Source organism: Thamnophis sirtalis, unplaced genomic scaffold (genome assembly GCF_051295495.1).
Source record: "Thamnophis sirtalis isolate CommonGarterSnake01/CBP01778 unplaced genomic scaffold, rThaSir2_p1.2 scaffold_11, whole genome shotgun sequence".
NCBI lineage: Eukaryota > Metazoa > Chordata > Lepidosauria > Squamata > Natricidae > Thamnophis > Thamnophis sirtalis.
The window spans coordinates 2290226-2312092 of record NW_028261391.1 but is presented as its reverse complement, the minus strand read 5'-3'; the positions used below and the strand labels follow the sequence as shown (position 1 = coordinate 2312092).

The 21867-nt window shown below is 50.2% G+C and overlaps 2 protein-coding genes across 3 annotated transcripts in view; one reads left to right on the top strand and one right to left on the bottom strand.

Annotated features, from left to right (window-relative positions):
• The window catches only part of SLC51A (solute carrier family 51 member A), an 18492-nt gene extending 14233 nt beyond the window's left edge, over nucleotides 1–4259 (top strand). Inside the window, exons 7-9 of the mRNA XM_087725026.1 lie at nucleotides 1260–1406; nucleotides 2179–2284; nucleotides 3525–4259. Coding sequence (XP_087581152.1) covers nucleotides 1260–1406; nucleotides 2179–2284; nucleotides 3525–3661 — 390 coding nt within the window. The 3' untranslated portion in view covers nucleotides 3662–4259. The remainder of the gene's footprint in view (nucleotides 1–1259; nucleotides 1407–2178; nucleotides 2285–3524) is intronic.
• A 3341-nt stretch (nucleotides 4260–7600) lies between these two features.
• The window catches only part of PCYT1A (phosphate cytidylyltransferase 1A, choline), a 42047-nt gene continuing 27780 nt past the window's right edge, over nucleotides 7601–21867 (bottom strand). The window contains exons 6-12 of one of the 2 annotated variants that reach the window (XM_087725025.1): nucleotides 20201–20300; nucleotides 15866–15982; nucleotides 15476–15627; nucleotides 14078–14156; nucleotides 12182–12324; nucleotides 10106–10294; nucleotides 7601–8495 (exon numbers count right to left, since the gene is read on the bottom strand). In XM_087725025.1, the coding sequence (XP_087581151.1) occupies nucleotides 8289–8495; nucleotides 10106–10294; nucleotides 12182–12324; nucleotides 14078–14156; nucleotides 15476–15627; nucleotides 15866–15982; nucleotides 20201–20300 (987 nt within the window). In that variant the 3' untranslated portion in view covers nucleotides 7601–8288. The remainder of the gene's footprint in view (nucleotides 8496–10105; nucleotides 10295–12181; nucleotides 12325–14077; nucleotides 14157–15475; nucleotides 15628–15865; nucleotides 15983–20200; nucleotides 20301–21867) is intronic. The other variant, XM_087725024.1, reaches the window with a different exon arrangement.

The following is a 21867-nucleotide window of genomic DNA, read 5'->3' as shown; positions in this document are numbered from 1 at the left end:
GCTAGATGACATCATCAATGCTAGAAGGGAGAGGGGTGTGTGGAGAGGAGAGGAGGAGGAAGAGGAGGAGGATGGCTGTAAGGTCCTTGGTGCTCTCTGAGCTTGGTAGCTTTCTGGCAAACATTTCATGACCCAACGAAGTAAACTCTTCAATGAATGTTAAGTATATTGATATGGAAGCATAAATACCATCAACATAGATTGGAGTTTGCTCAGAAGCTGAAATACACCAATGAGAGGAAGAGTGGGAAACAGAGGAGAGAAGAAAGATGGGAAGAGAGGGATAGGAGAGAGGGTAAGGGGGGAAGATGAGGAGGAGAAGGAGGAGTGGAATGTAGAGAGAGGAGAAGGAGAAAGGAAGGGGAAGTAGAGCAGAAAAGGATGGAGGGAAGACAGGATGTAGAAGAGTGGGAAGCAGAGGAGAGAAGAAAGATAGGAAGAGAGGGATAGGAGAGAGGGTAAGGGGGGAAGATGAGGAGGATAAGGAGGAGTGGAATAAAGAGAGAGGAGAAGGAGAAAGGAAGTAGAGTAGGAAAGGATGATGGAGGGAAGAAAGGAGGTAGGAGAGAGGTAGAAGAAAGAGGTGTATGGAGAGCAGAAGAGCTAATAATGGGTTTTTATCTTTCTGGGCGTTGATGACAAGAGGAACTGATGTAATTATTAATTAATACAATAGGATATTGGCTACCTAATAGTATACATGTGATTATATGTTATGAAAATGGAAAATAAAAAAAGTATATTAAAAAAAAAAAAGAATAAGCAGGGAATAACACCAGACAAACAGTCAGGCAGAAAGCAATACCTTAATTAAAGAACTGCCAAGGGGGAAACTAAACCATTACCAACACCGCCAGGGTAAACTACAGAATATAAGCAGAGATTCAAATCCCTCTCCCTTCTAACATTGATGAAGTCACCTAGCTGGGTCATGAAACGTCCGCAAGAAATCAACCAAGCTCAGAGAGCACCAAGGACCCCACAGTCCTCCTCCTCCCTGTAAACCTCATTCCCTTCTAGCACTGATGATGTTACTTAATTGGGTCATGAGATGCCTACAACAAGCTCAGAGAGCATCAAGGACCCGCAGATAACATGCCCCCAAATTCCCAGGGATGTTGGGATTGAAAGTCCGATGAATTTAGGAAACCTTGGGCAAAACCTTAAGAGCTCAGGAATGCCCGGATTCTCCTTCCACTGGCCCAGCCCAGGAGCCTCGGGGGTTCAGCCTCGTTGGCATCCCTTTCTCTTGTCTCTAGATTTCAGCCACGAGCGTGGCCCTTTGGATCAACACCGCCCTTGGCGTGTCTACTCTCCTTGCCCTGTGGTCGCTGGGCATCCTCTTCCGGCAAGCTAAAACTCACCTCGCCGAGCAGAACATGACGGGGAAATTCGTCTGCTTCCAGGTAATTCTGGGTTCAGTTCCAAGTGGGGAGAGAGAAACACGGAGGAGGGTGCTTGGAAAGATGGTTTAATGGCGGTCAGGCTTGAGATCCTGGGCAAAAAGGGAAGAGATGCTGAGCGTTGCCTGGGTTTTATGCCCTCTCTGGGCTTTCGAAGTTGAGCTTGTGTTCCGATTGGTGGCCGGACTCCCCCCGGGGCCACGCAGGGGCCGACTCTGCAGGCTGCCCTGAGTCCCACGCTTGGTTGAGCCTTGCTGGGTGATGTAATCTTCCCAGATGCCACGTGGTGAGATGGGTAGAGGGCTTTGGGCAATACCTCCGCCTGAAGGAGGCAGATCTTTGTTATGTAGAATAGGCTGGCTCAGGCCTTAATGGCCCATTGACAAAGGTGGGGATGAATTTCTGCTTTCCTTTTAGGGGAAATATTCGGCCCTTTTAATATTTCCCAAAATATTTCATTTTTCCGGGAGAGGAGAGGGTGCTAACTTCCTACAGAGGGTATAGGGTCTCCTGCTTGAGCAGGGGGTTGGTCTAGAAGACCTCCAAGGTCCCTTCCAGCTCCATTCTGATTAATTCTAGTTTAAACCCCATTCAGCGTACGGCTAGCCCTCGACTTATGACCGGAACTGAGCCCCCTAATTTTCTGTTGCGAAAAGGCAACATTTTGTTAAGCGAGTTTTCTCCACATTTTGGGCGAACTGGTCCAAACTGGTAGAAACCTAATTCTGAGATCTCTCAATTGCCTCAATATCTCTCTGGCTTGATCTGCTTTCAGGTCCTCCTCATTCTGACGGCCTTACAGCCGTCCATCTTCAGTGTCTTGGCCAGCGGGGGTCAAATCGCCTGCACCCCCCCATTCTCCTCCAGAGCCCGAGGCCAGCGTAAGTTTCGGGGGGGTTAAATCAAGATTTCCACAACCTACCTGATCTCCTCTCCATAAGTTGCATTCCTACTCCTGTAATTCCCAGAATCCTCTCTCTTGTACAAAATAGCTTCTCTCAACCGAGATCTGGGTTCTAGATTGGCTAGAATAGAGGCGCAGAATGATGGCTCCTTTATGACTTGTGGACTTCAGCTCCCAGAATTCCTGAGCCTGCATGGCTGGTTGAGGAATTCTGGGAGCTGAAGTCCATCATGGCTGGTTGAGGAATTCTGGGAGCTGAAGTCCATCATGGCTGGTTGGGGAATTCTGGGAGATGAAGTCCATCATGGCTGATTGAGGAATTCTGGGAGCTGAAGTCCATCATGGCTGGTTGGGGAATTCTGGGAACTGAAGTCCATCATGGCTGGTTGGGGAATTCTGGGAGTTGAAGTCCATCATGGCTGATTGAGGAATTCTGGGAGTTGAAGTCCATCGTGGCTGGTTGGGGAATTCTGGGAGTTGAAGTCCACAAGTCGTAAAAAGGACCATTCCTCACCCTTGTGCTATAATGAAACTTCCAGGATGCCCAAAATTTTCCAAGTAAGGTGATGGAAAAAACTGGAGTAAATTGGCAATTTATAGTAGCAATTTGTTAGAACTCAATTTGGAAAGCCTGCAATTAAATTGTGGTTATCACCTGCAAGGCTGTAGTCCTCGACTTACGACCACAATTTGAGCCCAAAATTTGTTGCTAAATGAGACAGTTAAGTGACTTTTGCCCCATTTTGCCACCTTTCTTGCCACTGTTGCGAAACGAATCCCTGCTGTTATTAAGTTAGTAACACGGTCTTTAAACGAATCCCGCTTCCCCATTGCCTCGGCTCATCAGGTCGCAAAGGGGATCACACGACTCCAGGAGACGCTGCCCCCATCCTAAATATGAGTCGGTTGCCAACCGTGGCAAGAAACATCTTAAGATGGGGAGCAACTCACTTAGCGACTGTCTTGCTTAGCAACGGAAGTTTCTGGCCGTAAGTTGAGGACTACTACCTATCGTGGCCAGCAAACTCCAGCAGCTACCCAAGTCAAATGCACCTTCCGTGTATGCAGCAACTACAGTTCCCAGCCAGCACGGCCACTGGGAACTGTAGTCCTAGAAATCTCTGGAAGGCAGCATCACGCAGAGGGCTGCTTTCAAAGGACTAAGAGGCGGCTGCCTTCAATGCTAATCCTGATTTTTTTTCAATCTTTGGCTCAAGAAATGCACGCCCAGCTGCTGATCTTGGAAATATTCGTCCTTGCGGTGCTGGCCAGGATGTATTACCGGAAGGCGGACGACAAGCCAGGATGTTGCCTCTCCGAATCTCCAGATTACAAAGCCGGGATCAAGCAATAAAGGAGGCTCCGAGATCCAGCCCACCCCCCCCCCCACAACACGCAAAACGCTTGTCAACCATGGCCAAATCCCACCGTACAGGTAGTCCTCAACTTAAGACCACAAATTCAGCCCCAAATGTATGTCGCTGGGAGATTTGGGAAGCGAGCTTTGTCCCGTTTTTGCGGCTTACCTTGCCACAGGTCATTAAGTGAATCTGGCTTCCCCCTTGAAGGTCGCACAAGGGGATCGCACGACCCGTGGACCCTGCAACCGTCGTAAATGTGAGTCAGTTGACAAGCATCCGAATGCAAATCACGTGACTACGGGGGAATGCAGCAAGGGTCGTGTGAAAAACGGTCGTACGTCACTTTTCCCAATGCTGCTGTGAGTTCGAATGGCCACTAAGCAAACTGTTGTAAGTCAAGGACTACCTGTGTACGTTTCCACAAAGTTTTGCTGCTTGCTGCTGGCATGAGAGACAGAAATCAACCTCTGAGAAGTGACTTTTGGATTATTGGCAGAGGAACGCCTATTGTTAAAAGTGCGCCAAGCTCGCCGAATAAATCTTCCCGTTTTTCTCCTCATTGGAAGGAGAGAAAGGAAGCGTGGTACTTAAGCTGCCGGCCTAGTTGTCTGGTTTTTTGTGTTCAGGAACTTGCTGTCTGGGTGGGACAAATCCTTCTGAACTAAGATGAGAAACTGGGGAGGCTCATTTATACTGGGAGAGGGATCTTGGAGTCTCTCAATTCTTTCTATCTATCTATCTATCTATCTATCTATCTATCTATCTATCTATCTATCATCTATCTTTAGATTTATGGTACCTTGCTCAATAGTAGTAACTGTGAGGGGGATCTTGGAGTCCTAGTGGACAGCCATTTAAATAGGAGACAGCCGTGTGCAGCAGCTGCCAAAAAAGCCAACACAGTTCTAGGCTGCATCAACAGAGGGAGAGAATCAAGATCACGTGAAGTCTTAATACCACTTTATAAGGCCTTGGGAAGGCCACACTTGGAATATTTGCATCCAGTTTTGGTTGCCACGATGTAGAAAAGATGTGGAGACTCTAGAAAGAGTGCAGAGAAGAGCAACAAAGAGGATTTAGGGGACTGGAGGCTAAAACATATGAAGAACGGTTGCAGGAACTGGGAATGTCTAGTTGAATGAAAAGAAGGACCAGGGGAGACAGGATAGCATCTTCCAATATCTCAGGGGTTGCCCCAAAGAAGAGGGAGTCAAACTATTCTCCAGGGCACCTGAGGGCAGAACAAGAAGCAATGGGTGGAAACTAATCAAGGAGAGAAGCAACTTAGAATTAAGGAGAAATTTCCTGACAGAACAATTAACCAGTGGAACAGAAGTTGCCTCCAGAAGTTGTGAATGCTCCAACACTGGAAGTCTTTAAGAAGATGTTGGATAGCCATTTGTCTGAAATGGTATAGGGTTTCCTGCCTAGGCAGGGGGTTGGACTAGGAGACCTCCAAGGTCCCTTCCAACTCTGCTATTGTATTGTATGATTTATGCAAATATTTCTAAAAATTCTGGTTTGGGGAAGTCGGGAGAGAAAAGGTGTGTGCGCGTGTGTGTCCAAGTTCCGTCGCTCATATTGACTGCGGACATTCCTGTTCTAACGTCCTTCTGAGGACCGAGTCAGCCTGTCTCCAGAAGGTTCCTCTGGACCAGAGGTGTCCATCTCAAGGCCCGCGGGCTGGATCCGACCCACGTGGGGCCCGCCCTGAAAACACCAAAGGACCCACCTGTGGTATCTCCGCCAGCAAAAACCAGAGCTCGGGGAGGCCATGTGCAGCCTGCCTGCGCCATGTTTTCGGCCGCGACAGCAGCAAACGAAAAGGGAGCTTGGAGAGGCCATTTTCAGTGGCAGAGGGCTGCAGGAGGCTGTCATGGCCGGAAATGGAGGCTCAATGAGTGACATTGAACTGGCCACGCCCACCCCTGGCTCCCCAAGGTCAAACGCCACTCTGATGCGCCCCTCAAGGAAATTGTGGGGAAAGGAAAGGAAGGGATGAAGAGGAAAGAAAAGGAAAGCGGGAAGGGAAGAAAGGAAGGGGAAAGGAAGGGATGAAGAGGAAAGAAAAGGAAAGAGAAGAAAAGAAGGGAAAAGGAAGGGATGGAGAGGAAAGAAAAGGAAAGGGGAAGGGAAGAAAGGAAGGGGAAAGGAAGGGATGAAGAGGAAAGAAAAGGAAAGCGGGAAGGGAAGAAAGGAAGGGGAAAGGAAGGGATGAAGAGGAAAGAAAAGGAAAGAGAAGAAAAGAAGGGGAAAGGAAGGGATGAAAAGGAAAGAAAAGGAAAGCGGGAAGGGAAGAAAGGAAGGGGAAGGAAAGAAAGGGATGAAAAGGAAAGAAAAGGAAAGCGGGAAGGGAAGAAAGGAAGGGGAAGGAAAGAAAGGGATGAAGAGGAAAGAAAAGGAAAGCGAGAAGGGAAGAAAGGAAGGGGAAGGAAAGAAAGGGATGAAAAGGAAAGAAAAGGAAAGCGGGAAGGGAAGAAAGGAAGGGGAAGGAAAGGAAGGGATGAAGAGGAAAGAAAAGGAAAGCGGGAAGGGAAGAAAGGAAGGGGAAGGAAAGGAAGGGATGAAGAGGAAAGAAAAGGAAAGGGGAAGGGAAGAGAAGAAAGGAAGGGGAAGGAAAGAAAGGGATGAAGAGGAAAGAAAAGGAAAGCGAGAAGGGAAGAAAGGAAGGGGAAGGAAAGAAAGGGATGAAGAGGAAAGAAAAGGAAAGCGGGAAGGGAAGAAAGGAAGGGGAAGGAGAGGAAGGGATGAAGAGGAAAGAAAAGGGAAGAGGAAGGGAAGAAAGGAAGGGGAGGGAAAGGAATGGATGAAGAAGAAAGAAAAGGAAAGCGGGAAGGGAAGAAAGGAAGAGGAAGGAATAAAGAGGAAAGTGGGAGGGAAGGAAGGAAGGGCAAGAGGAGGAGGAGGAGAACGACTGCGGGGCCCTTGGTGCTCACTGATTTTGGTTGTTTTCTTGCAAACATCTCATTACCAAACTACGTAACATCATCAGTGCTAGGAATGGAGGTTTGCTCTCATTTCTGTTTCTATCTAGTGACTGGCCCTGTCCAGTGTTGGTGGAAATGGAGCTGCTTTGCTTGAGCCGCTGGCATGAGATGCCGCTGCTTGCACTCGGGGCGCGAGTGGGTGCATCCTGCGTCGGAAAGGGACTCACAAAGCCGCCAGCCCTCAGACAATCCTCCGAAGCCGCAGGAAGAAAGCCGGGAGAGAACGGAGGCGCGGCCCAACCCCCCCCAAAAATGCCATCCAGATCCAGAAAAACCTACAGAAAACTTCCGTCAAACCCGAACATTTATTATAGGGTTAAGAACAACAGCCAACGAGAAGTGGGTTCCTAACGAACGGGTGCTGTGCCAGGACAAACGAGCAGTTGCCGCCACCCAGCTGTTGCCCGGCATTCTCCAGAGGAGTGGGGCGGGGGGAGATGGCCAGGCGCCCCCTCCAAATCCTGCAACTGGGGGGCCCAGGGGATGACGGTGTACCCACCTCGGCTCCGGCACCGCTTGACGGGGCTTTCCTTCCTTCAGCCGCGGGGCAGAATCCAGTGCGGTTCTCGACAGCGCGGGGCGCGCGAGAAGAGAGAGCGCCTTTCAGGGTAAAAAGGCGGGCGCGAAGAACAGCCGCCTGCAGAGACCGGTGGCTTCCCCCCTCCCCGCAACGGGACAGGACACACCGAGGCGAAACGCTAATGAAACGGGCGGTGGCCCTTTGCAAAATAGCTTGGAGGTGGGGAGTGTGACGGGACCAAGAGCCAGCGAGTTCTGTTAGGCGAAAACGGGGCCGTTTACCGTGTCCGTTAACAGCTTTTTAAGTGCAACGGATGCGCCATCCTCAAAGGCCGACAACAACAATCTGGAAACTCTCAGCCGAGTCAGGACAGAAGTTTGCCGCTCCCCCCCCCCCCCCCGTTTGTCTCTGTGCACCTGCAGCTCTGACCCCCCCCCCCTTGCGGGACGTTGCAAAAGGAAGCGAAAAAAGGCAGCTTTCACTTTTTTTGGTGGGGGGGGGGCACGCACACAGGAAGAGCGGGGAGCGTGAAACCCAGGTGTGAGTTTCTTGGGGAAACCCCGAAGCAACATTTCACTTCGCATCGCCTCTCCGCTTTCTCTCTTGAGGACTAGAGACATGGGGAGGCTGCGAGACGGTGCCCTCTCTCCCTCCCCCTAGGCGTGGGGCGTGGCATTTTTGCAGCTTCTTCCTTTTCCTCCCCCCCATCCCACCCGCACCCCACTTGAAGGGCCTCCCGCCGGAGATGGCGACATTAAGGATGAGAAGCCGGACGAGAAACGAGAGGTTCCCAATCCTCACCGTCTCCGAATTGGATGCTTTCGGCTCCCGGCAAAAATAAAACGCTTGTTTTTAAAAGAAAAGTCACGGTTTCCCCTCCGTTCGGGGTGAGAAATAACCGGGGGAAGAAGGAGAGGAGAAAAATAAAAATAAGGAAAACGCTACGGCTTGTGCCAGCTCGCAGAGGTTGTGGAGAGAAGACATCTCTGGCGGTGCGACCATCTCAGCTCTGGAATTTGGGGAGCCGGGCCAAAGTTCTCGGGGTCTCCCTAAGTGGCTCGTGGCTTCCGTAACCCTCACACCCCACTGCTGCCGCCGTCTCCCGAGGCAGGCTCAGTCCTCTTCATCCTCGCTGATGTCGTAGCTGGCTGTCGACTTGTTCCGGGGGATGCCGGCGGGAGACAGGGGGGGCGTCCGGGCGGTGAAAGGCCAGCGGAAGGAGGGCGAGGGTGAGCGGTCGTGGGTGGGGCTACTGCTGGGACTCTGCTTGGGGCTGATGGCCTGCATCATGCGCCCCTTCCCTTCTTTCAGCATGTGCTTCTGGAAAAGGAGGAAGAGGAAGAAAGAGAGCAATTAAAAAGTCAATTTCCAAATGGATACAGGTAGTCCTCAAGTTATGACCCTTGTGTTAAGTTAATCTTTTCCCGACAAAGAAAGAAAGGGGGACGAGTACAGGTCTAAGGGACACGGTGACTCAAGCGCTGAGCTTGTCGATCAGAAAGGTTGTCAGTTCGGCGGTTCGAATCCCTAGCGCCGCCTAACGGAATGAGCTCCTGTGACTTATCCCAGCTTCTGCCAACCTAGCAGTTCGAAAGCACGTTAAAAATGCAAGTGGAAAAATAGGAACCACCTTTGGTGGGAAGGGAACAGCGCTCTGTGCGCCTTCGGTGTTTAGTCATGCCGGCCACATGACCACGGAGACGTCTTCGGACAGCGCAGGCTCTTCGGCTTTGAAACGGAGATGAACACCGCCCCCTAGAGTCGGGAACGGCTAGCACAGATGTGCGAGGGGAACCTTTAACTTTACTTTAGTACACATCTATTTCACGCTGTTGAGCTCTCATCAGGTAACCATACCCTTCTGGGATTCAAACTCGGGCTACTCACATATTAGGAGCAGATGGATTAACCTCTAAGCCACAGGTTCTCCTCGCTTTGTCATCTAGACCAGGTGACACACACACACACACACACACACACACACACACACGAGACACAGAAAAACACATACACACATACAGACATACAAGACACAGAAATTACTAAGGTGCCTTCCGGGCCAAACACACACAGACATGCACACACACACACACGCACACACACGCAGACAAAAGGCACCTTTGGGGCCGAAAACACACAAACACACACAGACACACAAGACACAGAAAAACACATACACACATACAGACACACGAGACACAGAAATTACTAAGGTGCCTTCCGGGCCGAACACACACAGACATGCACACACACACACAGACAAAAGGCACCTTTGGGACCAAAAACACACACACACACACATACAGACACACGAGACACATAAAAACACAAACACACATACAGACACACAAGACACAGAAATTACTAAGGTGCCTTCCGGGCCGAACACACACAGACATGCACACACACACACACACGCACGCACACACACACACACGCAGACAAAAGGCACCTTTGGGACCAAAAACACACACACACACACATACAGACACATGAGACACATAAAAACATACACACATACAGACACACAAGACACAGAAATTACTAAGGTGCCTTCCGGGCTGAACACACACAGACATGCACACACACACACACACACACACGCAGACAAAAGGCACCTTTGGGGCCGAAAACACACACACACACACATACAGACACACGAGACACAGAAATTACTAAGGTGCCTTCCGGGCCGAGCACACACAGACATGCACACACACACACACACACACGCACAAAAGGCACCTTTGGGGCCGAAAACACAAACACACCTACAGACACACGAGACACAGAAATTACTAAGGTGCCTTCCGGGCCGAGCACACATACACAAACACACACACACACACACACACACAAGCAAGGCGCCTTTGGGGGCTGAAAACACACACACACACACAAAGACACACACAAACACACACAGAAATTACCAAGGCTCCTTCGGGGCCGAACATCTCCAAGAAGTTGCCGATGAATTCCCGCGATTTCTCCTCCCACTTCTGGATGAGGTCGATGCTTTTTTCTTCCACTTTCTGGACAAACTCCTTCGATTTCTCCTCCACGTCCTTCACCCGCTTCTTCACCTTGTCCACCCTCTCCTGCAAGTGGTACTTCTTCTCCTGCAGCGGTTGTTTGGGGAGGGGGTGAGAACGGGGGGGGGGGGGTCAACAAGGTTACCGAGGTGGGTGGGGGAGAGAGGGAGGGTCAGCTGAGCCGCCTGTTTCTTTTGGGGTGAGGAGGAGGAAGGGGCTCCGTTCTCCCTGGCCTGGGGGCGGGGCGGGGGGTTTGAGCTCAGTCATATGGACTAGAAGGGATGAAGGAATGGTCTTTATTTGAATGATGGCTACTTTTTACTTGGGGTTTGGGGGAAAATATGGGGTGGGAAAGGAGCAGGAGGTGGCAGAGAAGAGAGCCGCCTACAGAGCCTAGAATCCTAGGGCTGGAAGGGACCTCGGAGGTCTTCTAGTCCAGCCCCCTGTTCAGGCAGGAGACCCTACAGCAGTGTTTCTCAACCTTGGCAACTTGAAGACGTCTGGACTTCAACTCCCAGAATTCCCCAGCCAGCATTCGCTCTACAAATGCTGCCCTACAGCATTTCAGGCAAATGGTTGTCCAGTCTGTTCTTGAAAGCCTCCAGTGATGGAGCATTCATAACTTCTGGTGGCAAGCAGTTCCACTGGTTTATTCTTCTCACTGTCAGGAAATTCCTCCTTAAATCTAGCTTCAACTCCCTCTGAGGAGTTTCCACTTATTGCCTCTCCTTCCTTCCTTCCTTCCCCTTCCTTCCCTCTCTCCTTCCCATCTGCTTCCATCCTCCCACTTCCCTTCTTCTCCTTCCCATCTCCTTCCTTCCTTTTTTCCTTCCTTCCCTCTCTCCTTCCCATCTGCTTCCTTCCTCCCCTTCCCTTCTTCTCCTTCCCATCTCCTTCCTTCCTTTTTTCCTTCCTTCCCTCTATCCTTCCCAACTGCTTCCTTCCTCCCCCTTCCCTTCTTCTCCTTCCCATCTCCTTCCTTCCCTCTCTCCTTCCCATCTGCTTCCTTCCTCCCCCTTCCTCTCTCCTTCCCATCTGCTTCCTTCCTTTTTTCCTTCCTTCCCTCTCTCCTTCCCATCTGCTTCCTTCCTCCCCCTTCCCTTCTTCTCCTTCCCATCTCCTTCCTTCCTTTTTTCCTTCCTTCCCTCTATCCTTCCCAACTGCTTCCTTCCTCCCCCTTCCTCTCTCCTTCCCATCTCCTTCCTTCCTTTTTTCCTTCCTTCCCTCTCTCCTTCCCATCTGCTTCCTTCCTCCCCCTTCCCTTCTTCTCCTTCCCATCTCCTTCCTTCCCTCTCTCCTTCCCATCTCCTTCCTTCCTTTTTTCCCTTCTCTCCTTCCTTCCTTCCCTCCCTCCCTTTCAGGTAATCCTGAGGACACAGATGAACCTCCAGGTGGCCGCAAGGACCTTCTCAAAGGAGGCAAATGACCAGCTCTGTCTGCAAGGAACATCAACCCTTCCCTTCCCCACCATCCGGGCACCAGAGCTGAAGAAGCTTCTCGGATTAGAAGCGAGACGTCTTCGAAAGAAAGAAAAAAAACTAGAAAGTCCAGTTGCCTCTTGCAAAAAAAGGCAACGCAACGCCACGAAACCCCATTTCTCTCTCAAAGACTTCCAGGATCCCTTCGGAATCCCTTCCGTTTTCTTCCTTCTTCCCCCCAAACCGAGGGGGGGGGTCGTGAATAGCAATAGCAATAGCAGTAGACTTATATACCGCTTCATAGGCCTTTCAGGCCTCTCTAAGCGGTTTACAGAGAGTCAGCATATTGCCCCCAACAATCCGGGTCCTCATTTTACCCACCTCGGAAGGATGGAAGGCTGAGTCAACCCTGAGCCGGTGGGATTTGAACCGCTGAACTGCTGATCTAGCAGTAGCCTGCAGTGCTGCATTTAACCACTGTGCCACCTTGTGAACCTCCCTCCGGCCATCGGTGTGAGGGGATGAGATGACCACCCGGAACGCCCGCCCAACTCACGTTGATGAAGCTGACGTTGAGCTCCTTGGCCGTGTAACCCCGCTGCAGATTCCGCCGGGCGTAGACGTCGTAGTCCCGGACGATGCGGGTGATGATATCCGAGGTGGAAATGCCTTCGGTCCTCTGCGTGGGGGCGAACATTCCTAGGGCAGCCAAAGGAGGGGAGGAGGCGGTCAGAAACCCCCCTCCCCGCGAGGCCCACGGCCGAAGCTTTGCAGGGAATGTCACGGGGGGGGGGGGGGGACGCCGAAAGGAATCCCCAACCAGGTTCCCACTGACACAGGCAGGGAAAGCCACGCAAATATCAACAGAGAACAACCCCACCCACCCCCCAGCATTGATGATGTTACCTAGCTGGGTCATGAGACGTCTGCAAAAACCAAGCTCAGAGAGCACCAAGGACCCCACAGTCCTCCTCATCTTCCTCCTCCTCCCCCTTCCTCCTCTCCCCCTCGTTCTCCTCTGTGCAAACCCATTTCTCTTCTAACACTGATGGTGTGCCCTAGTTGGGTCATGAAATGCCTGCAAGAAAACAACTGAGCTCAGAGAGCACCAAGGACCACCACCCCAATCCTCCTCTTCCCTCTCCCCCTCATTGGGAGAACAACCCCACCCCCAGCATTGATGATGTTACCTAGCTGGGTCATGAGACATCCGCCCGCCCAGCTCAGAGAGCACCAAGGACCCCAGAGTCCCCCTCCTCCTCCCCCTCTCACCCCACTTCCTTGTATCACTGATGATGTTCCCTAGTTGGGTCATGAAACCCCCAAGCTCAGGGAGCACCAAGGACCCCACAGTCCTCTTCCTCCTCCTCTTCTTCTTCCTCTTCCTCCTCCTGAACCCTTCTCCCTTCTAGCACTGACTCCGTTATCTATTTGGCTCATGAAACGTCTGCAAGGAAACCCCCAAGCTCAGAGAGCACCAAGGACCCCACAGTCCTCCTCCTCCTCTTCTTCTTCTTCCTCCTCTCCCTTCTTCCTCCTGCCTCTGTTCCATCCTCCATCCCTCCCTCCTCCTCCCTTCTACCATGATAATGTTACCTAGTTGGGTCATGAAACGTCTGCAAGAAAACAACTGAGCTCAGAGAGCACCAAGGACCCCACAACTGTCGTCTCCTTCTCCTTCTTCCTCCTCCTCTGCCTCCTCTCCACAAACCCCCCACCCTCCTAGCCCTGATGACACTACCTACTCAGAGAGCACCAAGGACTCCCCAGTCCTCCTCCTCCCCCTTCCTCCTCTCCCCCTCGTTCTCCTCTGTGCAAACCCATTTCTCTGCCAACACTGATGACGTTACCTAGCTGGGTCGTGAAACGCCTGCAAGAAAACCACCAAGCTCAGAGAGCACCAAGGACCCCCCAGTCCTCCTCCTCTCCCTTCCTCCTCCTCCCCCTTCCTCCTCTCCCCCTCGTTCTCCTCTGTGCAAACCCATTTCTCTGCCAACACTGATGACGTTACTTAGCTGGGTCGTGAAATGCCTACAAGAAAACCACCAAGCTCAGAGAGCACCAAGGACTCCCCAGTCCTTCTCTTCCTCCTCCTCCTCCTCCCTCTCTCTCCTCCTCTTCTTCTTCTTCCTTCCTCCCCATCCCATTCCCTTCTAGCACTGATGATGTTCCCTAGTTGGGTCACGAAACGTCTGCAAGAAAACCACCAAGCTCAGAGAGCACCAAGGACTCTACAGTCGTCGTCGTCGTCCTCCTCCTCCTCCTCCTCCTCCTCCTCCTCCTCCTCCTCTCCACAATCCCCACTTCCTTCTAGCACTGATGATGTTCCCTAGTTGGGTCACAAAACGCCTGCAAGAAAACCACCAAGCTCAGGGAGCACCAAGGACTCCCTCAGGGCGGAGCTGCTGAGTAGGGAGGAGCCCGGAGGGGTTTCTACCGGGGAGCAACCCACCTGCTTCTTTGATGTGCTTGTAGACGTCGTCGCTGCCGGCCGAGGAGTAGGGGATGTCATCGTGGGCGACAAAGTCAATCTGCAGAAAGGAAAGTTTTTTTCAGGGAGGGCAGAGAGAGTGTGGCTTAGGCCGAAGGGCCGCACTTAACAGCATTGCTATCCTAGAAGAACTGCAGAAGGAAGGGAAGAGGAAGGAAGGAAAATTAAGAAGGAACAAAGTGACAAGGAAGGAAGGAAGGAAGGAAAAGAAATTGAGAAGGAAAGAAGGGGGAGGGAGGGAAGAAGGAAAGAAGGAAGGAGGGAAGGAAGGAAAATTAAGAAGGAAGGAAGGAAGAAAAGAAATTGAGAAGGAACAAAGGGAAATTGAGAAGAAAGGAAGGAAGAAAAAGAAATTCAGAAGGAAAGAAGGGGGAGGGAGGGAGGGAGGAAGGAAAATTAAGAAGGAAGGAAGAAAGAAAAGGAAATTGAGAAGGAAGGAACAAAGGAAGGAAGGAAAAGAAAATGGGAAGGAAAGAAGGGGGAGGGAAGAGGGAAGGAAGGAAAATTGAGAAGGAAGGGAAATTGAGAAGGAAGGAAGGAAGAAAAAGAAATTCAGAAGGAAAGAAGGGGGAGGGAGGGAAGAAGGAAAGAAGGAAGGAGGGAAGGAAGGAAAATTAAGAAGGAAGGAAGGAAGAAAAGAAATTGAGAAGGAACAAAGGGAAATTGAGAAGAAAGGAAGGAAGAAAAAGAAATTCGGAAGGAAAGAAGGGGAGGGAGGGAGGAAGGAAAATTAAGAAGGAAGGAAGGAAGAAAGAAAAGGAAATTGAGAAGGAAGGAAGACAAAAAAATTGAGAAGGAAAGAAGGGGGAGCGGGGAAGGAAGGGAGACTGAGAAGGAAGGAAGGAAGGAAGGAAGGAAGGAAGGAAGGAAGGAAGGAAGGAAGGAAGGAAGGAAGGAAGGAAGGAAAAGAAAATGGGAAGGAAAGAAGGGGGAGGGAAGAGGGAAGGAAGGAAAATTGAGAAGGAAGGAACAAAGGGAAATTGAGAAGGAAGGAAAGGATATTGAGAAGGAAGGAAGAAAGACAAAAACATTGAGAAGGAAAGAAGGGGGAGGGAGGAGGGAAGGAAGGAAGGAAAATTGAGAAGGGAGGAAGAAAAGGAAAATTGAGAAGGAAGGAAAAGAAATTGAGAAGGAAAGAAGGGGAAGGGAGGAAGGATGAAAAGAAGGAAAACAAATTAAGAAAGAAAGGAGGAAGGAGGGGAGGGAAGAAACTACTAAAGTTCTTAACTCTTGATCATTGCCTCAACCCCCCCCCCCCGCGCACCTGGGCCAGGTGGAAAGGCTCCCAGGTCGATTTCCGCCGAGGCCCCGGCCGACCCCTTATAACGCACGGCGTTCTCCCCCGCTTGCTCCCCTTACCCTGTGCTCCACCAAGAACTCCGGGCTGAGGGTCCAGGGCGCGTTCCTCACCACCTCGTCCACGTAACGGCAGTGCTGCACGGCGTCGTAGCGCTCGGCGTCGTTCATGACGGTGAAGCCCTTGAGGTTGTGCGTCAGCTCGTCGCTGCAGACTGCAAGATTCGTCCCTTTCTTGAAGCCGCTCTCTCCCCCCCCTCCAGTCCTCCCAAGGTTCTCCCACCCACCCACCCACCTCCCCGCCTTAGGCCTCCTCGCCCAGGGTCTCCTTCCAAAGGGCCACCGGGAAGACCTTCTCAGCCAGAGAGGAGATGGTCCTCATCTGGGCTCCTTCCCAAGGGCCCAAACTCAAGGTTTCCTCCCTTATTATTATTTTCCTTTATTTGTACTTACCTCCCACAATGAGGTAGGTGTTGGGGAAGAGGTTCTTGGCTTGCATGAGAGCCCGGGCGTGTCCCGAGTGGAAGAGGTCAAAAATCCCATCGGCGTAAACTCTGACAGGCCTGTCCACTAGAACGAGAGAAAGAAGGGAGACATGACAGAGGGAAGGTCATGGCAGTCTTCCAAGATCTCAGGGGCTGCCCCAAAGAAGAGGGAGTCAAGCTATTCTCCAAGGCACCTGAGGGTAGAACAAGAAGCAATGGGTGGAAACTAATCAAGGAGAAAAGCAACTTAGAACTAAGGAGGAATTTCCTGACAGTTAGAACAATTAATCAGTGGAACAGAAGTTGCCTCCACAAGTTGTGAATGCTCCAACACGGGAAGTTTTAAAGAAGACGTTGGATAGGATAGCCATTTGTCTGGAACGGTGTAGGGTTTCCTGCCTAGGCAGGGGGTTGGACTAGAAGACCTCCAAGGCCCCTTCCAACTCTGCTGTTGTATTGTATTGTATTGTATGTCTAGTTGAATGAAAAGAAGGACTTAGGGGAGACATGATGGCAGTCTTCCAATATCTCAGGGGTTGCCCCAAAGAAGAGGGAGTCAAACTATTCTCCAAGGCACCTGAGGGCAGGACAAGAAGCAATGGGTGGAAACTAATCAAGGAGAGAAGCAACTTAGAACTGAGGAGGAATTTCCTGACAGTGAGAACAATTAGCCAGTGGAACAGAAATTGCCTCCAGAAGTGATGAATGCTCAAACACTGGAAGTCTTTAAGAAGAGACTGGACATATCTGTTTGTCTGAAATGGTAAAGGGTCTCCTGCTTGAGCATGGGGTTGGACTAGAAGACCTCCAAGGTCCCTTCCAACTCTGTGATTCTGTTAACAGCTGCAGGAACAGAGCATTGTCTAGTTTAATGAAAAGAAGGACTATGGGAGACATGATGGCAGTCTTCCAATACCTCAAGGGCTGCCACAAAGAAGAAGGGGTCAAATTATTCTCCAAGGCACCTGAGGGTAGAACAAGAAGCAATGGGTGGAAACTAATCAAGGAGAGAAGCAACTTAGAATTGAGGAAGAATTTCCTGACAGTGAGAACAATTACATACAGTCCTCAACTTACAACAGCTTATTTAAAGACCATTCAAAGTTAGGCATTGAAAAAAAAGGGACATGACAGTTTTTCACACTTTGCCATGGTAGCACCCCCGTGGTCACGTGATCGAAACTCTTGGCCCCCATTTCATACTTATGACCGTTGCTGTGTGATCCTTTTTGCCGACCTTCTGACGAGGAAAGCCATGTACACCACTCACGGCTGAATTTTGATCCCCCTCCTCTGATCCTGGAGATGCTGCAACAGTCGTAACAGGGGTAGGATTCAAAGAACCTGGCTTGGTGGGCGTGGTGTGGTTTGGTGGGCGTGGCAGGGGAAGGATACTGCAAAGTCCCCTCCCAATCAGCTGGGACTCGGGAGGCGGAGAATGGACGGGGGCGGGGCCAGCCAGAGGCGGTATTTGCCGGTTCTCCGAAGCACTCAAAATTTCCGCTACCGTTTTGCTAGAACCAGTCAGTACTGGCTGAATACCACCTCTGGGTCGTAAGTGTGAGAAACAGCCCTAAGTCACCTATTTGAGTGCTGCTGTAACTTTGGACCGTCGCTAAACGAACTGTTGTTGAGACGAGGGCGCCTTCAGCCTTTCTGTCCCATGATCCCTACTTCCTAAGCATAGAAGTGGCAGGAAAGATCCAGGAGAGTTTTGCAACAGCCAACGGGCTCTTCGAAACTTCCACCCCCTTGCAACTGTGCAAAGCTCAGGGAGAAATATTTGTGCCAGGAGTGGAACTGAGAGCCAGCCTGGAAGTGTGAGGTGACAGATGCCAGGGCAGGATGCTGCTTGGATGCCGTCACTGCCAGCTTTGGGGCCATGAAACACCCCCCCCCCCCCCGAGTAGATTCTGAATGGCAACAGACGTACAGAGCACACGAGGTGTAACAGGGACGCAAAAGGGGAAGAGAATTGTCGGAGCTCAGGGTCGAGCTGTGGGGTCCTGGGTGCTCTCCGAGCTGGGTGGTTTCTTTGCAGGCGTTTCATGACCCAACTGGGTAACATCATCAGTGCTAGAAGGGAGTGGGGATTGTGAAGAGGAGGAGGAGGAAGATGAGAAGGAGAAGGAAAAGAAGAAGAAGAAAAAGAAGAAGAAGAAGAAGAAGAAGAAGAAGAAGAGGAGGAGGAGGAAGATGAGAAGGAGAAGGAAAAGAAGGAGAAGAAGAAGAAGAAGAGGAGGAGGAGGAGAAGAAGGAAAAGAAAAAGAAGAAGAGGAGTGGAAGGGGAGGAGGAGGAAGATGAGAAAGAGAAGGAAAAGAAGAAGAAGAAGAAGAAGAGGAGGAGGAAGACGAGAAGGAGGAAAAGGAAAAGAAGAAGAGGAGTGGAAGGGGAGGAGGAGGAAGATGAGAAAGAGAAGGAAAAGAAGAAGAAGAAGAGGAGGAGGAGGAAGACGAGAAGAAGGAAAAGAAAAAGAAGAAGAGGAGTGGAAGCGGAGGAGGAGGAGGAAGATGAGAAAGAGAAGGAAAAGAAGAAGAAGAGGAGGAGGAGTGGAAGGGGAGGAGGATGAGAAGTAGAAGGAAAGAAGAAGAAGTGGAGGAGGAAGATGAGAAGAAGGAAAAGAAAAAGAAGAAGAGGAGTGGAAGGGGAGGAGGAAGATGAGAAAGAGAAGGAAAAGAAGAAGAGGAGGAGGAGGAGTGGAAGGGGAGGAGGATGAGAAGTAGAAGGAAAGAAGAAGAAGAAGAGGAGGAGGATGAGAAGTAGGAGGAAAAGAAGAGAAGGAAAAGAAGAGAAGGAGGAGGAGGAAGAGGAAGACTGTAGGGTCCATGGTGCTCTTTGAACTTGGTGGTTTTCTTGAGGACGTTTTATTACCCATGCAGGTAATATCATCAGTGCTAGAAGGGAGAGGGGTGTATGGAGAGGGAGACGAGGAGGAGGAGGAGGAAGACTGTAAAGTCCTTGGAACCCTCTAAGAGCTTCACTGCTTTTTTGACAGATATTTCATGACCCAACTAGGCAACATCATCAGTGCTAAAAGGGAATGGGTGTGTGGAGCGGAGTAAGATTGCAACTGGGGAATCCTTGGGGCTCTCTGAGGTTTGTGGGTTTTTTGCAGACATTTCACAACCCAACTAGGTAGCAATATCAGTGCTGGAAGTGAGTCGGGTTTACAAAGGAGGAGGAGGGGGAGAACTGTGGGGTCCTTGGTGCTCTCTGACCTTGGTGGTTTTCTTGCAGACGTTTCATAACCCAAGTAGGTAACATCATCAGTGCTAGAAAAACCTTGGGAGGTTGGGCTGCAAATGTCCTTTTAACCCGGTCACGATCCTGACATTTCCAGGCTGGGCTGGAGATAACTTTCCTCCCTCTCTTAAATCTCAGCTGTCAGAAAAGCTCTTCTAACAGCTGCCAAAACTGAAGCGGTTCAATCTCTAGAACCGCCTTCTCAGTTTCCAAAAGTTTGTGTAGGTCAGAACTTGAGACGGGACGGCCTGGGAAAAAACAACCACTGGGAAAATTGGGGAGGGTGGGGTTCTCCAAAGCCGTTGGGGGAAAAAAAGGGGGGAAAAACCCTATTTATTCCCCATTTTTTCCAGGTTTTTTTAAAATCCCAGGTATTCTGCTGGCCTCGACTTCTGACCATAAGGGACCCTGCCCATTAGCGTCATTAAATCAGGACGGTTGCAAAATGTCAATGTAACCATCCTGATTATAGCATCTTCATGGAGATGGTTAATGCCACGGTCGTTAACTGAAGCAATGTTTCCCTGCAGGGCTGGTTTTGCCGAAAACTGGAAGTACACATCGTCCTTGACTTATAATCTTTCGTTTAGCGACCACAACGGCACTGAAAAATTTGACTTATGACAGTGTTTCACGCTGGTGACCATTGGGGTATCCTCGGGGTCAAAAATTCAGACGCTTGGCAACGGATTCATATTTACGACGGCCGCAGTGTCCCCGGGGGTCACATGATCCCTTTTTGCGACCTTCCGACCAGCAAAGGGGGAAGCCAGATCCACTTAACGACCGCGTGACTAACTGAACTGCCGTGGTTTCGCTTAACAACGGCGGCAAGGAAAGTCGTAAAATCGGGCCAAAGGAAAGGCAACCGTCATAAATATGAATCGTTTGCCAAGCATTCGAACGCATGATATTGGGGATGCTGCAATGGCCAGTGCGAGAAACGGTCGTAAGTCACTTCTTGTAACTTTGAATGGTCGCGTTGTAAGTCGAGGACCGTAACAAGTCCCGTAAAGAAACTGCTGGCTCTTGGTTTTCGTCGTATGGATAAGCACTTACACGGCGTCCCTCTTGTGGCCTCCTCAAATGTGACCCGGGTGTAGGCCTTGCTATAATCCACTTCCAGCTCATCGGAAAACGGCGCTGGCTCTCGGAGGCCCTGGATTTAAAGAATCAAAGCCAAGAAAAAAAAAATGTCCTTATTCGACATTCAGAAAGGTTAGGAAAAGGGGATTCGGTCCAGGGATTATGGAAGGATTGTAGCATATTTGAGTGTGGAATTCATCCTGTGTTTTTCAAGCTTTGCAACTTTAAGACGCGTGGACTTCAACTCCCAGAATTCCCCAGTCAGCCACGCCTCTTTCAGTGGTGAGATGCTCTTACTGTCGCTACCGGTACCCTGATCGCTCTCTGTCCGTGCACGAGCCTGATGTGTGCTGGGCACACATGCACAGTGTGCCTTTGGGCATACATACAGTTATAGAGGTCGGGCGGGTGGGTGAGCCAAGAGCCGCCGTACCGGTACACTCTCAGCTGCCCCAGGCCACTCCCGGTATGCCCGTACTGGTTAGGACCAGCAGGAACCCACGACTGGCCCGTTTGTTTTTCTCTTATCTTTCTCTGGAGAGATCGCAGAGGAAGGGATGACAAGAGAGTAAGCTATGCTGGCTGGGGGAATTCTGGGAGTTGAAGTCCACACGTCTTAAGCTTGGCAAACTTTAGAAACTTTGCATTATTATATCAGCTCCACTTTAAAACAATTCCAGGGAGAAATATATGTATATGTGTGTGTGTCTGTGTGTGTGTGTGTCTGTGTGTTGTGACACTAAATACACACACACACACACACACACATATATATATATATGTGTGTGTGTGTGTGTGTGTGTGTGTGTGGTGTGTAATTAGTGTCACAACCCTTGGTACGCCCAATATATATATATATGTGGCTTGGTGGTTAACACATCTGCCTAAGATGCAATACAGCCCAGGTTCGATTCCCAGTAAGGGTATGGCTAGCTGATGAGAGCTAAATAGCTTGAAATAGATCTATACTAGTCTCCCTTTATTTATTTATCAGCACAAATACAACAAATGTAACAAAAAGGCAACAGTAAAAATATTGGGTTTCTGTCTGGATGGTCTCTTGTGACGAGCCGAAGGACAGAGAATGGAAGTAGTGATCTTCCTCCCATATTTGGGCATACCGGGGATTGTAACTCTAAATAGATACCTTTCATCCTTGGCTTGGCTGATAAGGAGTCGAACTCTGTGGCTTGGTGGTTAACACATCTGCCTAAGATGCATTACAGCACAGGTTCGATTCTGAAATATTTAGCTGATGAGAGCTAAATAGCTTGAAATAGATCTATACTAGTCTCTCTTTATTTATTTATCAGCACAAATACAACAAAATGTAACAAAAAGGCAACAGTAAAAATATTGGGTTTCTGTCTGGATGGTCTCTTGTGACAAGCCGAAGGACAGAGAATGGAAGTAGTGATCTTCCTCCCATATTTGGGCATACCGGGGGTTGTAACTCTAAATAGATACCTTTCATCCTGGCTTGGCTGATAAGGAGTCGAACTCTGTGGCTTGGTGGTTAACACATCTGCCTAAGATGCATTACAGCACAGGTTCGATTCCCAGTAAGGGTATGGCTAGCTGATGAGAGCTAAATAGCTTGAAATAGATCTATACTAGTCTCCCTTTATTTATTTATCAGC